Below are 25895 nucleotides of genomic sequence, written 5' to 3' on the forward strand. Positions count from 1 at the left end.
AAAACATTTGCTTATAAAAGTGCAAAAGGCATTTGAACTTATTTATAACAAAGAACAAAAAAGATTTAAAAACTGATTGCAAATAGCTCATTCAATAATAGCAGAAAACTAGACCACAGAGCGCCCGTGCCCGCTATTGTTTGGCAGCGGCGCGCCCTCTAGCGGTCAAAAGTAGAATTACATTATTATTATTATTATTTTTTATTTTTTTTTTTTTATTATGAAATTATTTTTGATCTATTCGCGGGCCGCACTGAGTGATGACGAGGGCCGTGTGCGGCCCCCGGGCCGCCAGTTGCCCATCCCTGGAGTAGACTGTGGTGAATCCTCGTGCGCAGCAGTCAGTGCGTGCGGCAGAGAAAAAAGCTTGAATATCGATATTTTTACACGAGTATTGCTCAATACCAATACCAGCGTTGGTATCGATATTATCAATATTTGGATCGATCCGCCCACCTCTAGCACAAACTGCTGCAGCAGGTAATTTGCATGGCAAGCGAGGAGAACTGGGAATTCGAGAGGGAAAAAAAAACACCTGAGAGGAAAAAATTAAGCTCTAGAGCGATATTTTGTTCAGTGTGCACACAATTACCTTTTCTTTGCTAGTTTCACATTTGTGCCCGCAAACAGTTGACGATGAGTGAGTGAACGAGTGAGTTTATTTATATTTACCTAATGCTACTGCTTTTTGAAAACGACTTTTTGAAAACGGCTTGCTACACTAATAACTACAGTATAAAAGCTTTTTAAAATTATCATTTTTTTATATTGTTGTGCTAAAAAATAAGTACTTTTTATATATGTACTGACAGCACTAGCACTAACAAGTATTGACACTGTTGAAAATAAAAGCAGAATCATTTGAACTGAAATACAGTTAGTAAAACTAGAAATGGGGAGCAGGCTATATGCTTTTCCCATAATTCCCATAATTAAAAAGAACGTCTTTAGGTTTCTAATTTCAGTTCTAAGGGTCTGAAAAAATTTAAACCCATATACACACTGCACACACCCACACACCTCATTTACCAGCACGTTTATTTGAACTGAACGGTTCACATTTCCAAATAACATGCTTTAAAGACATCTCCAGTTTCTGCTGACCCTTAAAAACAAATAAACAAACCGAAAAGAACTGAACCAACAGAATGTGAGGACTCCACACTGAGCTCTTCCACCCAGCAGAACACAGAATAATCATCATAACACTGTCCACCCAAATGTTAAAAATATCATAATAATCATCTTTTTACAGAATTGAATTACACCATGGTGCAATATCATAACCCATGCACACACATTAAATGAAGACTCTGTGATGTAATCACTGATAAATCTCAATATCAGAGGTAATCCATTTGTCATTTTTAATTGCTACATCTAGAGCAGTTATTTCTTCATGCAGTTAATGTTGTCCTTTTATCAATTAGCAGATCATTTCCTTTAATTTTCCCAAGAGCAGGAAGACCCATGCCACACACAGCACTGCAATGCTCCAGTCTTCACTTTCACAATGCCACAACACTGCAACCAGAGACCATAGAAAACATACAGCAGAAGAATTTAAAGCAATTCCACACAAAGGGAAGAGGGCACGTGATGTGAAATCACTAGCATGTGAAACATTCACACATTCTTCAGTGGCATCAATGCATCTCAGATTTGTATAAGTAAAATATATGTGCCTTTTAGTGTTGATCTGATGCCCGTCTTCATAGCACAGAGTCCCTACAGTATCAAGGAAAACTATAAAAGTTTCATCCCCCAGTTTATCTATTCTCTTAATTTAATAAAGCATTTAGTCAATTTAACAATGCTGTGTGAGTAATAGATTCACATATAGAAACAGTTGTAACTCATTACTCTTTGGCAGTATTGCCAACTTTTTTCAGAGGAAAGTAGTTAGAGCTTGCTTGAAAAGTTGCTAAATTTTACAATTTATGACGAATTTGTGATATTTAACAGTGCCTAGATTCACAAATCAGTCGTTTACAGTCTCTTACTCTTGGTAAATAATAAACCAAACACACCTGTCCATTTTACAAACAGAAAACTGCTTATTTACAAAGAGCAGAGTGTATACATACTGAATGCTTTGAAATGCTTTTGAAATCACATAATAGAGTTTTGCACAAAAAGTAAATAAAGCCCTATCCGGACGGGATTCGGGATTCTCAGGGGGGTCCTCTGTGACTTTATTCCGGTCCCTCTCTGGTTTTCTCAGTCGTCCTCTGAGAAAATTACAGGCAAAATTACCTACAGTTTTTTGTTGAACTCCGTAGGCGGTCGGTAATTTTAGTCCCGTCTGGATACACATCTCTGAGTTTCGTGTTTCATAAAATAGCTATTTGTCCACTGCCACGACCGTGAACAAGTGGAAATGGAGGAGCCACTGAACATGTCAAGCTAAAAAAAAAAAAAAAAAAAAAACTCACTGGTCCTCCTGTTTTTTTTTCAATTGCTGTCCAGATGCAAGAGTTTTATCACTGAGTAGAAGTGTAAAACATTTTTTTCACAGACGTCCCCCTTAGAAACTGATCCCTTCCGGATAGGGCTTAAGGCACTCCTTCAAAGTGAGGGAACAAATTATTTAATTGATGGAACATTTAATAAAAAAGAGGGAATTACTTATTAAATTGAATAATTTATTAAACTAAGGGGACATATTGTTAAATTGAGGAAACGAATTGTAAAATTAAGAGAGCAATTTATTACACTGAGGGAATTAATTGCTAAATTAAGGGAACAAGTTAATAACTTGAGAAAGTTATTTATTTAACTAGTGGAACCATTTATACAACTGAGTGGGAGGACTGTTAAATTGAGGGAATTATTTGAATATATAAGAATATACTTATGCATACTTGTTCCACATTTGTTATATTTCTTGTTTTTTAATCATCTTGGTTGTCACCAGTTGTTAACAACAGAGTATGATTTAAAAAAAAAATCTACAAAACCAGGAAAAGACCTTGATCACCTCACTGATCAACTCCTAACGGCTGTTTTGGGTAGCAAATAACAGTCTGAAATTTGATTGGACACAGCTGCTGCTTAGTAGCAATGACATTTCCTGCACATCAGTATCAGCGTAACCTCTGAGTGGATTATGGGAGTGTGTGTCCATATGGCAGCGGGCATGAAGGGCAGCAGAGAAGCAGCTAGGCGGTGATGAACTGTGCAGGTTCAGTTATTTGGCATGTACTTATTCTTGGCTAGCCTGGCTCGTTTAGCTTTGGCTTGTTTTTCTTTAATTTGAGTTGAACTGTGTGCTGGGGAATGTGGAGGTGGTGCTCAGTGCAGTAGTAGCAAGATGTTCACACACAGTCTGTAGTGCTGCTTATTTTATGGTGTCTGTAAGAAAGAACAAAATAACATGGCTGTTATAAGCCCTATCTGGACGGGATTAGTTTTTTAGGGAGGCGTCTGTGAAAAATATTTTACAATTCTACTCAGTGATAAAACTCCTGCAACCGGACTGAAATTGAAAATAGTTTTTAGACTTTCTCTGTCACATGACCTCGTGTTCAGTAGCTTCTCCATTTCCACTCGCTGTTGTGTTTACTTGGATCTCCATGGAAGTGTAATTACGGTGCGTGGCAGTGGACAAATAGCTATTTTATTAGGTGCACGACCACAGAGTTCAGTAAAAAACAGTAGATAAATCAGCCTGTAATTTTCTCAGAGGATGTCTGAGAAAAACACATACATGGTAATTCCGGATCGGAATAAACTCGCAGAGGACCCTCCCCATAAAAGAGAAAATTACTCCAGAAACTAATTCACTCCGGATAGGGCTTAAGTCTGATTTTTCTCTCTCTTTAGCCCTATCCGGATGGGATCAGGCATTATTTTCTTTTTTCCACAGCCACGCACCGTAATTAGTTTGTGCACGTTTCCATGAAAATCCAAGTAAACACAACAGCAGGTGGAAATGGAGGAGCTACTGAACATGATGTCATGTGACCAAGAAAGCCAAAAAACTCACTTGTCCTCCTGTTTTATCACTGAGAAGAAGTGTGAAATATTTTTCGCAGACATCCCTCTGAGAATCTAATCCCGTCTGGATAGAGCTTAATACTGACTCTAACATAAAATATAAGAAAGTCTGTTTCTGTGATCTTCACAAAGGCACATGTACTCTCTGTATCAGACTAAACTCTTAACAGTAATGTGGTTGCAGTTCAGCCTACACACAGTAGTTCCATATTTCCATACCTCGGTTTGCAACGCAGCATAACTAATGTTCGGATCGAATCTAATAAGGTAAGGTGTGAATATAGATGAGCGAGCGAATGGAAATGTTCTATGGTAATGCATGGACCCTTTCGCACCATGCCTGAGTTAATTAATGGAGCCAAAACAGGCACAAACAGCAACATCACAAATCCAGAGGGAGTTTAAGACATCATACCGGCTGCACAACTCTTAATGATATACAACATAGTTTCTAGATAATTATGAAACTGGAAGAGGACTGCATGCATCTTTCATTAAAGAAAGTTTAAACCAAGGCACAAAGAGCAGCAGTGTATTATATTTGCATTGCAAGCATTGCCATGAGCCTTGACGCTCAGCAAACCCCAACCCTCCCGACCCCTAGATCCAGTAATAATTACCGTACACCAGCTGAAAAAACAGAGCCAAAACCTACAGCAAAACTGTACTATGCAGTAATCTCTTATCTCAGTGTTTTAAATTAAATATATACACAATAAAAAATAGGGAAAGCCCCACCCCCCACACGCCCTTGGAAAAAAAAAAATCAACATTAAAGCAACATTATGAAATGACACCATAAGAATATACTTTTTTTAAACAGTGGTGATGCTGCCCAATCCTAGCCATCCCTGCCAGAGCTAGCTAACACAATAGGCCAGCTAATACAATGTAGCATTAATGTCAGCATCCTAGCTCTAAAGCCACTGTCTCTTCCTGAGTCTAGAACATATTTCAGCCTCTCATTCCTCCAGGTTGAGAAGACCAGTGCTAGCTAAACGTGCAGGAGTCGCACTGCAGCCAAACAGAAAGGGTCAGTCACAGCTGCCTGAAATCCTCCCTCACAGCCGAGAGAGGGCGTTCGCTCAATCATGCACCCTGGAAAGGGGCGCTGTGGGGTCAAAACCCCCTTGTTGCTCCAAAGGCTGGAAGCTCACAGCAGAGCCAGAATGCCCCCACATGCACAGCGCTGCGGTTGGGTTACAGGTCAGTGGGCAGAGCTGGTGGTCTGGTGCAGTGTGACGAGAGCTAACTGGCAGGCTTTGATGAGTCACTGTCACTAGAGCCCAAACAGCTGCAGCCTCCCGAGCCGTCACCGTCACAGACAACATCAGGATTCACCAGTTCTTGGCTGCGCTGCCGCCTCTGATGGAGCTCGTCCCACTTTGCGCGGTTGGCCTGGATCACGTCAACCATGGGCTGCAGTTTAGGGTTCAGTTTGGCAAGAGTCTGTAGGAATAAAGAGAGAGAGGAGAAACAATAATATTTAAGCAGCACGTGAAGTGAGAGAACACAGAGAACACACTGCAGTGAATGAATTATACCATTAAAGGTCTGGAAAATCAGATGATGTATTTCCAAGATCTGATGTACATGTTTAAGACAGTCACATCAATGTTATTGTAATTTTATATGAATCTTTTTATTTGAATATTCTATTTAAAATACACTACAGTGCATTTAAATATCACTCTTTTCCACTGCCTTGTATACAGCTCTGGAAAAAATAAGAGACCACTCTACAATTATGTGTTACTTTAATTTTACCAAATTAAAAAAACTCTGGAAATAAATAAATAGATAAATAGCAAAATCAGAGAAACTGATTTAGAAACAGTGGTCTCTTAATGTTTTCCAGAGCTGTATATAAAAACAGATTTTTTATTTGGGCAGTACAGGCTTATTCAACTTTCACAAATTTATTTTATTAATATACATTCATTTCTGCATTTCAGTCCTGAAACATATATCAAAAAAGTTGGGAGAGGGGAAAATTTAGGGCTAGGGAGGTTTTAAATTGGGGCAGTCGGGGCTCAGCGGTTAGAGCACCAGGTAGCGCGTTCGATACTCAGGTTTTACTTAAGGGCACTTGAGCAAGGCTTAACCCTCATTGCTCCTCAGGCCCCGCAGGGATAGTGGCCCACTGCTCCTCTACCCACTTCTTCTGAGTGTACTCTAGTGTGATTGCATTTGTTAACTGCATGGATGGGTTATAGATGGAAGCCAAATTCATCCATGTATATACCAATAATGATGAATATTTATGTTACCACATTGACATACATAAAATCCATACTTTTCGTGTTATAGTAGTTTATTTGATTTTGGTAGAATTTGTGTTTTAGAGAGAATAAGCCTGTAAAAATTATTTTGTCATTTACAGAATTGTTAGCAGAAATTGAGAAATGGCTGAAATAACAAAAAAGATGCAGAGCTTTCAGACTTAAAATAATGCAAAGAAAACAAAAGAAAAATCATAAATAAATATTTGGTAGAATAACCCTGTTTTTTTAGTCACAGTTTTCGTGCATTGGCATGTTCTCCCCCACCTCTTACACACTGCTTTTGGATAACTTTATGCCACTCCTGGTGCACAAATTCTAGCAGTTCAGCTTGGTTTGATGGCTTGTGATGAATCATCTTCCTCTTGATTATATTTCAGAGGTTTTTAATTTGGTAAAATCAAAGAAACTCAAAATTCAAAAGCTGTATATAAGCAGTATTTAGATAGACCTGTAGCTATGAGCACAGCAACAGTTACACAATCAGATAGGGAGAGATCTAGGCTTTGAAGATAAAGTTTATGTAACATTGATTAATATGCTGCATAGCAGCACTGAGGGGGTGGGTGTGGGTTGTGTAAGGTGGGGGAGAGAGAGAAAGACAGGAATTCTTTCTATACAGGCGCCAAAGCCCTGCTATGATGTTGATCCACATACAGTGTAATTGGATCAGGTCTAGATAGATGGCAAAAATCCTCTCTTACTGTTTACACAAAACTAATTAACTCAGAGGCTTTAGTAGGGATGTAAAAAATTCAGACACGGAATGACAGTTATCAGGAGCATCACTGTCTAGTCTCAGCATTGGCCGGATGTAAGCATTGCATTTCTATATTAGATATGAACTGAAGTACACAACATGGACAAAAGTACTGAGGGACCTACACCTTCATTGCTTTTAAAAAGAGTTTATACTGCTTTTCTTGGAGTAACTGTCTCTACTGTACAGGGAAAGGTTTTTAAGTCACCACCCACCTCATCCCTATAGAGGTACTAAAGAGAGAATCATTGTGAAGTGGTGTCAACTCCAGAGGGTCCAAGTCTATTGACAATACTTTTAGTTCACTGCAACAATCCCACAATGCTCAAGGCACACTAATTGTCTATGACTACAGGTTAAATCAAATTCGCAGGACACCCTTTTATTCTTGCAGGGGACCACTGCACTTCCATCAATCTGGATTTGATGAGGTTGTTGTTTTTTGTCTGGTGAGTGGCACAAAAGACATGCTAAAATCTGATTTTGTGCGACTAGAGCATCCAGACTGAGACACATCTGTAAAAATCAAATTATAATCATATTTAAAACCATCTCCAAATATGGATCTCGTGTGGTTTCTGGCTGTCCAGACTACTATGCTTTTTTCCTTTTTGTTTTTTGTCCCTTTTGTTTCTGACTTCTGTCCTGCAACTTTTGACCGTGTATATCTGTCGCACAAATAAAGACAAACTGTGAAGTTTCAATTAAAAAAAAAAACTAGACAGAAATAACAAGAGCTAAATTCTTTTAAATCCAGAGCTATGGATAGCGATGACACATTCTCCAGTATCTCCAGAGTTAAGCAACTGCAAAGGCATGAAGAGAAAATGGTTTCAAATTACTGTCTGTATGATGCTGTTAAGAACCCATCGCACTCAGAGGCGAACACTAAAAGCTGGCCTCTGCCACACAACAATGCAGAAACCCAGAAGACTAATATGTTCTCAGCAAATGGCAGATAGATGGATCCTGCTGCTCAGTAAGAACACAAGCAGATGTGCTGTTTGGTCATAAATAAAACAGCACAAGTGGGACTCCTGCATGAATCACAGTGGCAATAAACGCTTCTACCTCCACACGACCTGCAGGAACACCCCTACTGTTTATGTTCCCTCTACAGAGAACAGAGAGAAAGAGAGAGAGAGGATAGAAAGAGTTAGAGATAGATGTGTAAATTAGCCGAGGATTTTGAGCTTCTTTCATGTGCAGTAAAATCAATTCAATCTGGTTTAATCCAGTTAAGTTTATTACTACAGCATTCTGATGAGCTCAACATGAAAGCCAATGCATAATACCATCTATAATGATGTATATAATATCCTCATTACTGAAATGTCACGTCTGATGAAAAAGAAGAAGCCTATAAACGCATTTAATATGTTTGTTTTGTGGCTATAGCTTACACTTGCACAATAATAAAAAAATATTTTATCTAGTATATCAATTAGATAATTCCTCTGCATAAGAAATGTAGGAAATGTAGGAAAGACCCTATAGCATTAAAAGGAAATGTCATAACCAAAAAAGATTTACAAAGATAAGTGTAATAATGTTATCAATTATAAATCATTTCTGTATCGTTTCTGAATAAAGTACTGCACCTTATTTATTTTTAAATATTAATAGAGTAGTTATGTTTGCTTAATGCATTATTAATACATACGCTCTGTTTACATTTTTCTTAAATGTCCTGCTGAGCTTTGTGAGGATTAACCAATCATCAGACTGTGCTTCCCACATTCTTACAACAGAGGGAGCCATTGTTTTTAAAGAAGCTGGGTTTCTGATGTTCTCTGGCTTTTCTTTCAACAAGAGTCAGCAGGCAACATCCACTGTCTAATTTGTAAGTCTGATAAACTGTATGTAGAGCCAAAGATTTGTGATAACCAGACACGTGTAAAAGTACTAGAGACCCAGACCTAGGTAAAAGTACAAGTACTCTATCAAATAAGTTACCTAAGTAGAAGTAAAAAAGTTTTTTAAACGTCATACTTAAGTAGAAGTACTTAAATATTCAATATTGTTTGTACTTGAGTATTGCAAGTATTATAAGTAAAAGTCCAAGTATTGTGTTGTTATTACAGAAATAAGTCAAAAGTTTAAATATCATATTGTTTATATTATGTAAAATGTTTAAAACTCACAATTTCATTGGCTGTAGCAACATCACAAGAACAGGAATGTACATGATAGAGTACATTTACACATTTACAACATGGACTGTAATCTAATTTGAGAAGAGTTCCAAGGAGAAATATAATCATTTAGATTTAAATCAGACACACAAACTATTATGTACAGGGGGCAGGTGTGTTACTTTGTTAAAACATATTTTCAGCAGATAAAAAGATAAAACATTTTTAATATTTCTATCAAAAAAAACTCCTAAAGCTTCATTATCTGGTCTAATTTAAACAGCTAAAAGTGGAAAGCTATTAAAACTCAGTATGGATTATTCAGGGCATCTGCTTACACTGAGCAATGAAATACTGTTTATACTTTACCTTTCCTTTCACCTTTTATTTATTTTATTCGTATACATAAACCTCAATATGGCCCGTTATTTTGGAAAACAAACTCAATATCCATGACTGACTGACTGGCACCACACGCGCGAGCACATACACGGGCGCGAGCGCGGACACACACGCACGCAAACACACGCGCACGCGGACACACACCGGACGAATCAGGAATAGAACAGCACGTGGTCAGATAGCAGAATAAAGAGTAGAGGTGTGCCAAAAAATCGATTCACATAAGAATCTTGATTCTCATTTACTACGATTCAGAATCGATTTAAAATGTCCCAAAATCGATTCTGAGGGGCGGGTTTTAGACTGATTTTGGGCTGGGTATTTTTGTTGGACCTGGCAACCCTGGGGATAGCGCTTGTCCTTTCAAACGGAGATCTTCCAGACACACACAGAGCGTAGGTGTTTGAGAATCACCGGTAAGATGGCAGAACAAGCACTATATTACATTAGATTAACGTGTAGTTTCAATGTTTTATGGCAGAATGCTTCATAACAAGCATAAAATAGATCGCTAGTAGTTAGTTTCAGTAACTGTTAGCTAGCTAACTAGCTAACTTTCCAGTTCCACCTTAAATAACGCTACAGGTGGCAGCGGGCTGCAGCATTTAAGGCGGAACGGAAAAATACAATAAGCTAATCAGAGCTAATTTCAGCTCCTCATCACAGAGGAATTAAGGAATGGACCATATGAATTAATTTCTCCACCTCCTGCCCCCTTTCTGAAGAAATACAACGACCTTAAATTAACTAGTTAATCAGCAGCTGCTCCTGAACTTTAGCGCTCCACTGCTATCATCACATCAGCCCAGCAGCGTCACCTACACACCACCGCTAGTAGCCTGGTAATAAAGCAGTGTTATTTATTATTTATTTATTGTTCATTAACGTCATTGTGATATCCCAGTGATTCCTCTGTCACTGAGGACCCACATTCCTGCACATTTTATTGTTTTTGTAACACATTACCTGCTCCAGGACCAGTGTATATTATGGAGGGTTTTTTTCAATAAGATTCATAAGCCAGAAGCAGAAATTTTTATAATTCAAATCGTTTTGAATCAAAAATCGATTTTGAATCGAATCGTGGCCCCCAAAATCGGAATCGAATCGAATCGTGAGATAGTAAACGATTCCCACCCCTAATAAAGAGTGCTGTTTATTTGTGTGTGCGCATGTGTGCTCAGCGGAGAGAAAGTAGATTATTATTAGCGGTTCCTGAGACCCTAAAAAGGACTGGCGACACCCCTGGTAACAAGTAACAATGCAGCACGTAAAAAATAATGTATCAGAGTAAAAGTATTAAACTCAGAGAAAAAAATACAGATACAAAAAAGTACAAATACAGCTTTTTACTACTTAAGTACAGTAGTGAAGTAGTTCTACCTCCTTACTATAAATGCATTCAGCTATATTAAGTTGCACCCAGAGACTGTAAAAAAAGATGGACGCCCTGTCGCCGTTCCCATTCATTCAATGAAAATGAAGCCAAAATCTTCCTTCATGTTGGCGATTCTGAAACCCAGAGAAGAAAGACTGTGGAGAGACCGCCTACTCATTTAAATAACCCCGCCTATAACCAGCCCTTTTACAATAACCACACCTTTTTTGAATAGAGCTGAATACCGTTTTAAAAAAACGAATTCTGTGGGGATATACAAATTTGACAATATAAGCAGAGGTTACATTAGCTGTTGCATTTATATAAAGGAGGTAGAATTACAGTATATTAGAAAAAAAAACTTGATTGAAAGTTGTCTGTTTTGCCATTGAAACCTATGGGAATGGGTGGGGTTACACAGCTTTCTGAAACCGAACAGCAGGGGGCGCACGACCTGTGGTGGCTTCACTTTTGAGAGACGATGCTCTGTCCAGCTATACACAGTCTACACACACACAGCTTCCTGACTAGTCCCTGTGGAGAAGTACTGCCAATACAATAACTCTCTATGGAGCTGATAAACACAGACACACAGGCACCAAAACTAATGCCAGACATTGGCTAGAGGGGGATAAAACTGTGCTGCACAATTGTGCACAACTGGGTATTTGACCCCCATAACTGCTGAATGCAATCAAATCCTCACAGCAACATTCCAAAATCTAGAAGAAAAGTGTTTTCTTGACAGCTGAGACAGTTATTCCAAGAAAAACAAGATAAACTGCCTGATTAAAATACCTGTGATTCTGAAAGAAACCATGAATGAACAGGTGCCCAATAATTATGAGCCAACTCGTAGCAGTAGTGTAACAAGAAACTAAATTAAATAGTCTTCTCTCTCTTTAGTGCAGTCACACGACTGAAACGATGCACGCATTTGTCTGCACTGCCTGGGCTCATAAACTGAAAACGGCCGTGACTTCCAGTAGGTTTGTCACTATTGAATGAGTAATTAATGAGTAATCTTCTGATTTCTGGGATGATTAATAGAGAAATAGAAGCTTCAACAATAAAAATGATTTACACATAATATCAACACATCATGTATGACCTTTTAAATTATCCAAAACATTTTAGAAGACTTGTCTGGATGAATCATTATGCATACTGACAACTATTTGTTGCTGTGTTTCTGAGAAGGTCAGAAGGTTTTAACTGATGTCTAAAAATCAAGAAATCCACTTTAATTATAAGAACCTGTGAGAGTCTTACTGTTTACATTGACTATGATAAAGCTGTAAATATTCTTCAACACCAACAACCTATTTAATTCTAATACTTTTAACACGTGTGTCAGGTTACACAGCTTTAAAAAATAATTTGACCCAATTTAAAACATCTAGAATATAATCAAGAGGAAGATGGATGATCACAAGCCCTCAAACCAAGCTGACCTGCTTGAATTTTTTGCACCAGGAGTGGCATAAAGTTATCCAAAAGCAGTGTGTAAGACTGGTGGAGGAGAACATGCCAAGATGCACAAAACTCCAAATATTGATTTCTGACCTCTTAAATCTTTATGAATATGAACTTGTTTTCTTTGCATTATTTGAGGTCTGAAAGTTCTCCATCTCTTTTGTTATTTCAGCCACTTCTCATTTTTATCCCTTATGAATTCACAAAGGCAGCTTATAAAATGACATGGTTCTTTCGAAGAAGTACAAAGGTTGTTAATGTGTTTAAAGACGTTACTAGCTATATGTTGGGGAAAGCTACAGTACAAGGTACCAAAACGTAGTGTCAAGTAAAAACATTCAGTGGAAAAATTCCATTATATTTTTAATATAATTGTAGGAGACCATTACCTCATACAGTGGAGAACAGATACCATCAATCCATTCCAGCTGTAAACTTGGCAACTCATCCTTGCGGTTCCGGTCAAAAATGGCCTGGAAAACAAACACAAAGTAAGCTTTCAGTAATTCAAGTTGTCAGCAAACAAACCTCACATTCTGATTACTGCATTTATTTGCATTTGTTCAAGAATTTCCTCTATTTCTGGGAAAAGGTCTTTAGACATCTGCTCATTCATTGTTGCTAATCTGCCTCAGAATTATTAAAAAAGAGTTTCCCCCGTTTGTAGAAGTAACTGTCTCTACTGGCTAGAAAAGGCTTTTTACTACACATTACTAGAAACATTGCTTTGATTATTTTATGGTATTCAGCAACAAGAATGTTAGGGGGCTTAGCATGTGTAATGAATCACCCTCATAACTCCTTAAGTCATTCTAAATGTACTGGATGGAACAACGTCATTCCAGAGACCACAGCTCCACTGTGGCATTCAGCATGGACAAATAGGTTCATGCATATAGGTTCTGAAGTTTTGAGTCCTATTTTATAAACAATGTTTCTCTTCTGGGACTTGACAATCGGCGTGTGTGTGTGCATTTTAACATCTTTTCAGCAATCATTGCAAATTAAAATAGCTAAATGCATTAATTTCATAAATTACACCACCAAAACACACCAAATTAGAACCATGTGATTGTATACTTGTTTTTCCTTTTTCAAATTGATTTGAAATACTGTATAAAGCTTTTATAAACCTCATTTTGCCTATTGTTTAGATTTTTTAGGAATGTACATTTTAAGCAATTATTAGATAAATAACACTACACAAGCAGTTTCACATCTTTAGATGGTAGTGTACCTGATGCACAGATGCATACAGGTAATAGGACACCTTTATCTGAAAAACTGAAAAATCTGATTATAAATCTGATGGTAATGGGATTTCTACTGCTTTTGCCTTGCTGTTTTATCACCTTCCAGTTTCATTATCATTAAGTAGCACCAGTTTTCTTCTCGTAATGTAACCACTGGTGTTGTACCATCTGTGCTGTGAGAGCATGTGCAGTAAGTGTGCATGTGTGGCTCATAGAAATAAAGAGAATGAGCAATAAGAGAATGTTCCACAGAATGGTTCACCGAGTTCTCTATTTCTGCTACTCAGTTCTCAGGGTGTGCACGTGTGTGTGTGTGTGTGCGTGTATGATGTTGGAGCGCAGCAGTAAGGAGGCTGTGCTGGAGAGATAGTTCTCAGGCGCTGTAACTGAATATATAATGCAGAACGCCCACGCGCTGCGTGCTAAAGACTTTGACTGGGCTTTAAACCTGAGGCTAGCGATACTTCAGAGAGAAAGGCAATGTGTCCGGCCTGGATTATGCACCAGGCCATAATTACTGTGAAGGGGGCACAAAAGTGTCTGAGCTTCAAAGCTCTGGAGTCTGAAGAGCTGCTTCTTGCACTAATGTGCGCCCGTTTGTTCCTAATTAGCAGCAACTGTGATTTAGAGCAACAAGATGAAGAAGCTTTTGATTTTTTTGCTTTGTCAATTTCATGCCCTGTATGGATGTGGCTGAATGTGTTCGTCCAGTTAACCTAAGCAGAAAGGCTCATATTACAGTAGACATTACATTACAATATTACATCAGAATATTGGTTTTCCATATCTGGTCAAGGAGCTTCATCCTAATATGATTACAACCATCAAAATGACCACATTAATATGGACAATATATTGTTCCAAAAATAATTGATATAAAAGATATTATTGTAATATTAAGACCTTTTTAATGTCTCTTATATAATGGTTACACAATAGCATAATATACTGAGGTCAGCAAAAAGGTCCAGATATTGTTAAATACTTTAAGCCAGTAACGTAATTGTCATGACAGGCCTAGATATGATCATAACACACACACTTATTATTATAAGAGATTCTATGTGTACATAACCTTGCTTAGTTAATTAGCTACTTAGTCTCAAAACTATGTGACTTGCATGTTAAACTTTTTTTTTTATAGTTGCCAGCAGGGTTTCGGCTATGGCAGAAGTCTTTGTCGAGGGTCTGAATGCAATCAAATCCTCATAGCAATCCTTCAACCTCTAACAGAAATCCTTCCCTAAACAGTAGAGACTCAAACAAACATAGAATATTTTTCTTACTTTTGTTTTGTATGTTAATGAGCCCTATTTCATTGAATGGTTTGTGCATTTGCTTTTGATTCAATTTATATTTACTTGTCTACGTAGTGCAAGAAAAAAAAACATCCATCCATCTAGACAACTTATATTTATTATTATCTTAATACGCATTTTGATACTGAAAAGAAAATACTTCAAAACAGCAAATTTACAGGAGAGAGAAAATACCTTGTAAAGTTTCAATGGAAGTCAATTTAAAAAGAGTTTATTTCAGGTAATTTTGAAGAGTTTCTATTGGTTCGTTCATCAAGAAATTTTGGTACAGTGTAAGGGACAGTTTGACTGTTCAAATTATGTAGTAAACTAAAAATCGGCAAAAATGGAGATTTTCATTGGACAGCGATGATATGCATATGGGTTTGTGTGCGTAAGATGCAGTGGAGTAGGCTTACGGAAGGAGTCAGCTTTAGCTCGGATCTCTCTCGGTCACCCTGCTCAAAAAACTCACTTGTGACCAGCTCTGCTACCTGTTGGAGCACAGACAGGTATACACATATACACACAAAGTAAATTTCATTCCATTAGAAACAGTGACAGGTTATCCCATGCTTGTTTATCCAGTGCAGAGAGAAAGAGAAAAGGTAATACTTGCCTTGCGGGAGATGTCCCAGGGTTTGGTCACAGCTCCTAAATCACATGCTGTCATCAACATTGACCTAATATACAGACAGAATCACGTTAGGTACCGCATATGACAAAATATAAAACATACACTGCCATACTAGAATTTAGCTTTGGAATGCCCACACCTGTATAAACTGTGAGGTGTTGTCTTGTGAGTGAGGCTGAACACTAGCCAGCATGTGTTGGAAGAACTTAAGTTTCAATTCACACTCATAAACTCCTCCATCAGTCATTGAAACATACTTTGGGCGTTTGTGATCACTTGAAAATTGAAAATTGAAAGTTGGTGATCTCCTGAAAAATTTCCAGAAACCTAGCAGACATGCGAGGCTGGTTTTGGGCCTATCCTCTTCCTCAACCCCTGTAATCAATACAGAGATATACTTCGCCAAACTACCCCTATAGGGGAAGAGAAGGGAGACTCAGAATCTTGGATTATCCCAGCATATAGCAACTCCTGAAGATGTTTTCCGACTCTATCCAGGTCTTGAGGATGAACAGGTCTTGCTCTGTGCTTGAAAGGGATTTCATCTGACAGTTCAATGTGATGTTTGACTTTGTCTGTTCTTCCATAGTCTAGGTCACGGGTTACCAACCTTTTTGAAACTGAGAGCTACTTCTTGTTATCAATTAATGCGAATGGCTACCAGTTTGATACACACTTGTGAAATCACAAATTTGCTTAATTTATCTTTAATTATATGTTATTATTAATAATTAATGATATTTTTAGAACAGGGGCTACTCATAAGGTCCTTGCAGGCTACCTAGTGCCCGCAGGCACCACGTTGGTGACCTCTGGTCTAGGTCTCAGGCATACTGTTTAACTCTCTTGTGATCCAGCAATCACATTAAAAATGTTTAACGAGTTAGTGTTGTTCATTTTGTTTATATTCTATATTATTTTTTTAAGCAAATGTTAGCAAAGGGTCAAATATAGAATAAAATAAAGTGGAAGAGGAATAAAGTGTAAATCAGTGTCCCAGTTCCTGACCTGAACATATCTCTGTGTTCTTTAACATTCCAGTTGTACTCTCCTTTTTTGACGAGCTCAAAGAAACTGTTTCTATTTCTGTGGAAAGAGAAAATAAAATCAGATTATTGACAAAACAACTGACCTTTAAAACAAGAATGCAAACGTGAATGCATGAACATCTGTAGATTTTTGACAAGAATTTTGCAAGAAAGATGTTCTTTATTGCATTAATTCTATCTAAAACAAAGGCAAATGTATAGCAGTGAAACTGATTCTTTGCTATACAAGGTTGTGGGAAAAAATGGGGAAAAGAAGCTTATAGGCAGAGTTAAACACAAAATATATTCTATTAAAAATATCAAGAACTAACAGTGTAGTAAAAAAATATTGATGAGGACAAAAGTTGTGAGTCTCTGATAAATCACAGTATTGATAGACACATTATTTATATTTACCTAATATGTAATATGTATTGTATGTGAAGTCCACCAGAAGCATGCTGGAAATAATCTAAGCCTGTGACTAAAGAGTAAAAATGTATGTGAGTAAAAAAGTCTGTAAGTAAAAAAAGTCTGTGAGTAAAAAGTCTGTGAGTAAAAACATCTGTGATTAAAAAGTCTGTGAGTAAAAAAGTATGTGAGTAAAAAGTCTGAGTAAAAAAGTCTGTGAGTAAAAAAGTCAGTAAAAATCTGTGATTAAAAAGTCTGTGAGTAAAAAAGTCAGTAAAAATCTGTGATTAAAAAGTCTGTGAGTAAAAAAGTCAGTAAAAATCTGTGAGTAAAAAGGTCTGTGAGTAAAAATGTCTGTGAGTAAAAATGTCTGAGTAAAAATCTGTGCATAAAAAGTCTGTGCGTAAAAAAGTATGAGTAAAAAGTCTGTGAGTAAAGACATCTGTGAGTAAAACATCTGTGATTAAAAAGTCTGTGAGTAAAAACATCTGTGAGTAAAAACATCTGTGAGTAAAACATCTGTGAGTAAAAACATCTGTGAGTAAAACATCTGTGAGTAAAAAGGTCTGAGAGTAAAAAGGTCTGAGTAAAAATCTGTGTGTAAAAAGTCTGTAAGTAAAAAGTCAGAGTAAAAAGTCTGTGAGTAAAAAAGTATGTGAGTAAAAAGGTCTGTGAGTAAAAACATCTGTGAGTAAAAAAGTATGAGTAAAAAGGTCTGTGAGTAAAAAGGTCTGAGTAAAAATCTGTGCGTAAAAAGTCTGTGCGTAAAAAAGTATGTGAGTAAAAAAGTCTGTGAGTAAAAACATCTGTGAGTAAAACATCTGTGAGTAAAAACCTCTGTGAGTAAAACATCTGTGAGTAAAACATCTGTGAGTAAAAACATCTGTGAGTAAAACATCTGTGAGTAAAAAGTCTGTGAGTAAAAAGTCAGTGAATTGTCTTTAGATGATTAACATACTTTAGTCTGTTAAAAGTCTTTTCAGAGTATTTTTTAAAGTTGTGTAGTGTATGGACAGCATAAGACTACTGTGCAGACTTTTCCTCTGCAGTTCACCTTAGAACCACATGGGGGCAGTAGAGGATCATTAAACATGAAGTTATCAACATTCCAATAGAATCTTATTTTAAACAACCATCCTTTGATCCTCTAAGAGCTCTGTCATAGGCAGGAGATATAAGAAGAGATTAAGAGGATTAGTTCTAGTATCTGTTTAGCTATTCCTTGCAGTTTTACAGTGTGTGGGTGGGCAGTGGTGTGTCTATATGTGTCTATAACACACAGAAAACAGACATTCAGACTGTTCTATTCAAGGTGGTGGAATGAACTTCCACTGGTTGTCAGAACAGCAGAGTCACTCGCGGTCTTCAAACGTCAACTGAAGACACATCTTTTCAAAGAGTTCCTAAACTAATCTAAAAAAAAAAAAAGGTTCCTAGGGTTCTAAACATGATCAAGCTCTGTGTATCTCTTGATCCTAGTCTACAAACTAGCTTTGGATATTTGAAGTAACATCGAAGCACTGTTGTAAGTCGCTCTGGATAAGGGCGTCTGCTAAATACCTTAAATGTAAATGTAAATGTAAATGTATATCTGGTAGGTAGACAGGCAGACAGCAGGACTCACTCAAAGTAGAGTGTGAGGTCTGTAGCCAGGATGGACTGTTTCAGCAGCTGCATCAGGTCTCCATAGTCCCTGGATGAGAGGTTGGAGAATATGTTGTGACCCTAGAAAAAGAAATTAGAGAAACAGATCTGTGGCTTCTGGATTCAGAATAATTTACAATGACATATCTACATAACAGCAACTTTCTATCTGTGGTCTTGTATTTAACATGTTCTTCAACAGCCTTTTGTTTAATGAAATACAGTGTGATAGTCTGAGAGACTTGTCTCTTCCCTATTTGACCTACAGGTCGAGAATCTACCTTAAGCCACCTTAAACTTTTTGCAAATTTACTGAAAATTACATTTAGAATCTTTAAATGTGTTGTAGTGCAGTCTGACATATTAAGTTTTAAGAGGACACCTACTCATTTTTTTTTTTTAGAAATTAAAAAAGGGAAAAATCCTACTTTTGTTAGAGTAACTGTCCAAAAAATAAATTCAACTAGATTTTGCAACATTGCTGAAGAAGATCATCAATATTTGGTGCAATAACCCTGGTTTTCAATTACAGTTTTCATGCATCTTGGCATGTTCTCCTCCACCAGTCTTACACACTGCTTTTGGATGACTTTATGCCACTCCTGGTGCCAGATTTCAAGCAGTTCAGCTTGGTTTGATGGCTTGTGATCATCCATGTTCCTCTTGATTATATTCCAGAGGTTTTTCAATTTGGTAAAATCAAAAGAAACTCACCATTTTTAGTGGACTCTTATTTTTTCCAGAGCTGTAGTCCATGCCTAGTTTAAGGCATGGTGCTAATAGGTTCATGTTTATCTGTTTGATTACTTCTCTACAGGGATTAATAAACTGTATGTATGCATTTTAACATTAGTGTCCACAACTGGGACAGCTTAAAGTACCTGAATGTATTTTACCAGCATTGACAAACTAAAATGTATCATTTAAAAGTTCAGAAGAATTTAGCAAAGGTTCCCTACTTTGGGTTAAAAATGTTTGTTTTCCATTGTTCCAACACACCTGATACAGTCTCTATTAGTGCAGGGGAATACAATATATTGTGCAAATAAAGTAGGTGCAGTTTTCCATTCTAATAAATCTTGAACACACCTGATCGGTTGTTTAAAATCTGCAATCAAAAAAAGATTAGTTTAAAAGAGCCTCTACTTTTTGAAATAAAAACCTGCATCTATATCAGCCCTTAATCCATGTTCTGAGTAACCATGTGATTGAAAGCAAGACTGATCCTGAATATCTAATATTCTCCTGTATAGCTTAGTTTTCAGCAATAATCCAATCCTCAGGATCCAGGTAATATGACTTCAGAATTGCTACCCATGGGCAACAAATCACTGTGTCCACTTTTATAGTTAAGGTCACTGTTCATTTATATTTGGCACACAGACAATTCGATGTCTTAATATATCTGACATAAAGAACTCTTGCCCTTCTTGGAATGCTGAAACATTCATTTTGAACAATTTTCTGGTGGAAAAGTGCACAATTCTTTTAGAATCAGTCCCATTACTGTTGAACAGTAGAACAGGCAAATTGGGTAGAAGGTCCCAATTTTCTTTTCTTTCTATTTCTTTTATTAAGGAAATAGGTTAAATCAGGTCATATTCATTTCAGTTTTCTGTTCTGTATCTTTCTTTATCACTAGCATTGGTCCTATCGTTGCAGGAGATCAGATCAAGGTGAGTAAAAGTCTAAACATCTTCCAGTGCGAAGCAGTGAGCTTCTCCTGGCCTGCTAAATACAGACATACATGTTAATCAGTCCACCATTTCATTTATTGTTCTATTAATTTAATATTATATTGCTGATAGTCTTTTTTCAGTTATATTACGTGTAGTTAAGCCCACAAAGTGTCTAACACAATAGCTTGCACCATTGCACCATTGTTTTTTTTAGGAAGCGCAGTACTGATTGTAGGATGATGTTCGTGTTCTGGATCACAATTCCCACTCCAACCTCATCCCAAAGGTATTGGACAGTAATCCATCACTTCAGAAAACACAGTTCTTGCACCACACACACCAACACTGATTAATTAATTAACTGATTAATTTCCCAAAACTGATTGTAGCACTTTGAGCATTATAACTACAGACTCATGTTCGGCTGCTCCAGAATGTGCTGTGCAATCGTCAGTGATTTTTTAGCGATCATATAAGCTCTGTGTGTGAATGCCTGTATCAGCTGTGGGGCACTTTGAAGTAGCTGATTTCACCAACTGGAAACAATGTCTGGATTCTTTTAGACATTTAAGCTCCGTTTCATTCTAAAGGCAGATGCTCAACTGGGCCGAATATTTAGGCAACTGGGCAACATTTTTAGGAAAAGGACTGTCCCATTCTGTAGGCAGCATATTGCTGCCTTCAAGTCCTCCTCCGGAAATTCTGATTTACGAGATTGGAGGTGGGAATTAAGTTACAACTTGACATGCGTTCCAGTGTTTTTTAGACAGGCGGAAATGGATGCCATTAGGAAAACCTTTTTGTTTATACTTTTGGTCTATTATCATAAAAAAATAGGAGGCATACAATTTATATAACAGCCACCAATATATTATATGTGAAGCAGGTTGCTTAAAAAAACTGTTTAAAAATATCCACGCATAAAAAATATGTGCTCGAGGCAACACTTTTAGGGTCCTTCTAATTAGCTTTGTTGCTATTCTTTTATAACATAAACTAAACTCAAGAACAACCTGCACAGTTTCTGTACAAATGTAAGTACGTTCATTTTCTTCTGCATTTCCACTCACTGCTGCATGTGTTTATTAAACTAGTACATTTTACACTGTTTTAAATTGTTTTACAGTGTTGTTTAATTTAAAGTAAGACGTGACCGGCTAAAGCTACTGTTAGCTTAGCGGGTTAGCCTTTTCACCGGGGAAGCTATTTAAAAATGCTAGACCTATTTCCTAGTACCAAACACGGCTGGCGTGCTAAGCTAACCCCCGCTAGCATGCTAAGCTAACCCTGCTGGACTCGCTAGCAGCATCAGGTGATCGTACAGTGTAAAAGGTTTAACTGTTAGACTGAGTAACTGTAGATTAACCTGTAACTGAGTGATTTAAAGTGTAAAAAATTTGGATTTATTAGTGTGTTTTCCATGAAGCGCTGTTACTAGTTCAGATTATTTTTTCCCCAGGGATGAACACGATTACCGGGACGGGGAAGAGGCTCTTATAACAGAGGAGATAACTCTGATTAGACCGACTGGATGCAGCGTTAGCTCCTTTCAAGAAGAGTTCTCCTTTTAATTTAATAAAGTTTTCTCTCTTAACATTATTCATGTTGTTTGTTGTCTTTTTATTGTCCCTATGCGTAATGTATAATCACTTCTGAACTAGTAAGTACGGGTACATTTCACACTTTTATTTAAAAATAAATAAAAAAATTATGAAGCATGTTTTTGCTTTTGTTTTGTTATGCAACTAAAAGGTAAAAATAGATTAGCTGACTGTATGAATGTACTATTGTGTGAAACATAGCTGAGTTTAATGATTTAGCTTTGATGGCTTATACAAAACTATTTATTATATTATGGTTAAATAATATACACATAATATTAATATTATATTTATAATACTATAAATGTATATTTAATATTATATTTTAATATTGTATTTAATATATTAAAAACAACACGCTTGAGGTGATGATGTATGCTGACTCCAAAGCATCCTGCGATGCCCCATAAGGCTCCTTATCGGTTAAAATGCTGCAGAATGAGAGAGCTGCCTTGGAAGGCAATAACTTCTTAGGCGGCTGCCTTCATATTGGACTGTAGCTTTAGTGTATTAAAAGGAATTCAAATGTTTAATGTGAGAGAAGCAGGAGGAGTCCAATATGGAATTATCTATAGTACTCGAATGAAGATAATGTTCTCATTAGGTTTGCTGGCTACTATTACATTAAAATCAGAGAAAATCAGAGAACAAATATAAAAACCAATAGGAACACCCCACTCCCGCTTTTCACTCAGCATGCTTCTCCTGCTAAAGATCAGCACGAGATTCTTATGATAATCTGTCATTTGTTTATTGGATTTGACTGCTTGCTAGAAATACTTCTAGTAGTTGTATGGCAAGAGTTAATCAAAAAGGGCATTCCACCCTTGAATGTAATTATACATTTAGATAATGACTAAAATCACACAAAGACCCTTTAAAGGAGGCAAACTCAGTCCGGTCCCTAAAAAAACTCTAGAGTGGTTTGTTTATGGTGAGAATGTGATCTGGTTTTAATCCGACCTGAGTATAATTTGCTTAAGCAACAATACACTCGAGGTTCGTGCTATAAGTGTCGCATTGGCACGTCGCCAATATGAGAGTTATAGCACGAACCTCGAGTGTATTATTGCGATTATACCACCGTTCCATTATCACTGTTTAGTGAAAGATTTTGAGTTAAACAGGACAAGAAAATGCGATCGGTTAGGTTATAAACACTTCGCCAGTAAAAATAGTTTCATAGCTGCCCTGCTTTAGCTGAACTGTAAGTTAAGTTCTGAATTATCAGCCATTTCAATCAATATTGTGGAAATCTAAGTGTATTACTGTAAGTAAACAGAAGCGCTTTACTCACCCAAATAAACGGTTTTTAGGAGAGAAATCTGTTTAGATTAACGTCCAGCGCTCGTTTGACTGAAAGAAAATGTTTTTTTTAGAACCGCCCCCAGCGGTGAGACCTGCGGAATTACAAGAGTCCACCGCATTCAGCTTAAAGTATCTTAAATTAACTGTAAAATAAATACACTTAAGCTTTTATTTTAACAATAATCTGATATTGGTGGCTGATAATGTGTGGTATAATGAGTATTTTTGAATCGCTGGGCTTATTTATTTGTGGGACCGCGTCTTAATCTGCGCCGCCTATTGGAGACATGGCATTTCTGCATTGTGCCTATAGGATCTAGCGCCTCCCAGTGGTGTTTAATCATATCGCATCTGGTTGTTATGCGCTGCATCGTTGCTAGGTTACCTGTACCAGTGCATTATCTGCTACTATTGTCACTCATAAAATGCCTCTCAAATTACAGGGTCGGAACTAATTGTGGTATAATCTGAGTTAGTCTACATGTCTGATCTAAACAGCTCCCAAAACCAGTTTAATCTGATATATTGCCAGATAATTACATGGTAAAAATATTGTATCATGATATTTATAAAAAACAATATTTACCATCCTATTTTCAGACAGACAAAATGCATTATTAGTGCCAGTTTTTAAAACCGGTTAATACGAATATTTTATCCAATTAAACAGGACTAATTACATTCTCTGTAATAAAATGTACTTAGTCTGTGTGTTCTTTAAGCACTGATGAAATCCATGGTACAATCAAGGATGCATATTATTTATAATCACAATGACAAATTTATCACAATACAATATATACTGGCATAATGCCCAGCCCTATAACGACTACAGCTATGAACAAATGCACCAGTCCAGAACACTGGACCTTCTTCCTGTATTTACTTTCTTGCTCCCATCCTAGACAGGTCTGACCACCTCTTTATCTCTCTCTCTCTCTCTCTCTCTCTCCCTCTTTCTCTTTCCCCCTATCCCTGTCTGTTTCTCTGTTTCTCCTTATCTCCCACTTAGTCTCTCCCCCTTCTCTCCCTCTCTTTTTCCGTCTCTCCTTGTCTCTCCCTGCTTCTCTCCCCCCGTTATTTTATCCCTTTTCTCTCTCTCTCTCTCTCTCTTTTAGTCTCTGATTCTCCACCACCTGACCTTCCTCTAATTACAACTTAATTTTTCATAATAACATTGATTTTATTTTATGGTGTCGTGTTGGCCTTGATAATTTCCTAGTGACTTTTGAGAGCGTTTGATAAAGACAGCAGTCCAGTCAGCTGCCTATACCATTATTGAAGTACAAGACCTATTATTAGAGGGCCCTGTCATCTAATGATAATGAATGAATCTGTAGTGTGTGTGTGTGTGTGTGTGTGTGTGTGTGTGTCTTTGTGTGTCTGAGTGTGGGTGGGTGACCCTACTTCACTCTGCAGGATCATGACAGCGTGGTTGAAGTGGTGATGCTCCAGAGTGGCTGAGGTCCCATAGAGCAGAGATAGAGCAGAACCCGTCCTGAGAGGAATACGGAGAGATTAAAGGAGGACAGAGGGATATAGAGAGATGAGAGAGAGGGAGTGAGAGAGATGCACAGGAGCTCACCCACAGCCCACCAGAGGATCTTCTCTTATGTGATGCCAAAATAAAGGTAGCATAGATAGTAAGAGAACTGGAGAGCAGGTATAAGTGTGTAAGAGGTGGAACAGAAGTTGAGTCTGTATTCCAGACTGGGTCATGTGTGTTTACGGATTTCTCATCCAACGCAGACTCGCTCTTATGCAACAGCACTTATGCAAGTCTCTCACTATCTCACTGCTAGCACTAGACTTCCCTGTCGTACTAAGTAAAGCTGAGACACATACATGCACACATGTTCATACACACACACACACAGTGTGACATTTTGAGAGTTTTATTCTTTTCTATTATTCATACAGAGCAATTTAAGTTTTGAACTTAAATAAAAGTAGCTATTGATAGCCAAACATTAACATAAACATTAATTCTGAATCTGTAATGGTCTATGAAAGCATCTGTTGAAAGCGTCTGTGATACCCCTATTGTGAATAGTACAGAGCTGTTTACACCTTTAATTATTAACTTGCATTTTATATTTATATAGTATAAGGATCTACCTTGGTCAGATTCTGTTAAAGCTTTTACTAAAATTCACCCCATTAATTAAGATCTTTTTTTACTTTATTTCCTTTATAAAAAGTAAAGCATTATTTTTTTTCCTTTATTATTTTATGTAACTGACAGAGCAGCTGTAGCCTGAAGGATTAAGAAGCTGCCTTTTAACAGGAAGTTTGCCAGTTAGAGTGCCCAAACCAACAGGATGCGACTAAAGTGCCCTTGAGCAAGGTACCACAGCTAGTGTGTATGTGTATGTGTGTGTTCAGTGCACAGATGGGTTAAATGTGAAGATCTGGAAGGGTTTGTCACTACGGTGGTAAAGCTCCTAGAGATTATGAATGATTTTGAGGAATGATGGGGGATTTCACGACAAGGTGAAATAAAAGATGGTTTGCAAATTCCTGTAACAGCTCTATCAGGAAATGTGACTATTTGATATGTCACAGAACAGACACTGTAATACTGCAAGCTGTAGTGGATCATCT

General features: G+C 37.3%; 1 protein-coding gene across 1 annotated transcript in view; it reads right to left on the reverse strand.

Annotated features, from left to right (window-relative positions):
• Window positions 1-2408: 2408 nt before the first annotated feature.
• pde11a (phosphodiesterase 11a) overlaps window positions 2409-25895 on the reverse strand; it is a 91587-nt gene continuing 68100 nt past the window's right edge. Inside the window, exons 14-20 of the mRNA XM_022680330.2 lie at window positions 24699-24789; window positions 18684-18784; window positions 16629-16706; window positions 15603-15666; window positions 15403-15477; window positions 12822-12905; window positions 2409-5448 (exon numbers count right to left, since the gene is read on the reverse strand). Of these exons, the coding sequence (XP_022536051.1) occupies window positions 5248-5448; window positions 12822-12905; window positions 15403-15477; window positions 15603-15666; window positions 16629-16706; window positions 18684-18784; window positions 24699-24789 (694 nt within the window). The 3' untranslated portion in view covers window positions 2409-5247. The remainder of the gene's footprint in view (window positions 5449-12821; window positions 12906-15402; window positions 15478-15602; window positions 15667-16628; window positions 16707-18683; window positions 18785-24698; window positions 24790-25895) is intronic.

Source organism: Astyanax mexicanus, chromosome 11 (genome assembly GCF_023375975.1).
Source record: "Astyanax mexicanus isolate ESR-SI-001 chromosome 11, AstMex3_surface, whole genome shotgun sequence".
Taxonomy (NCBI): Eukaryota; Metazoa; Chordata; class Actinopteri; order Characiformes; family Acestrorhamphidae; genus Astyanax; species Astyanax mexicanus.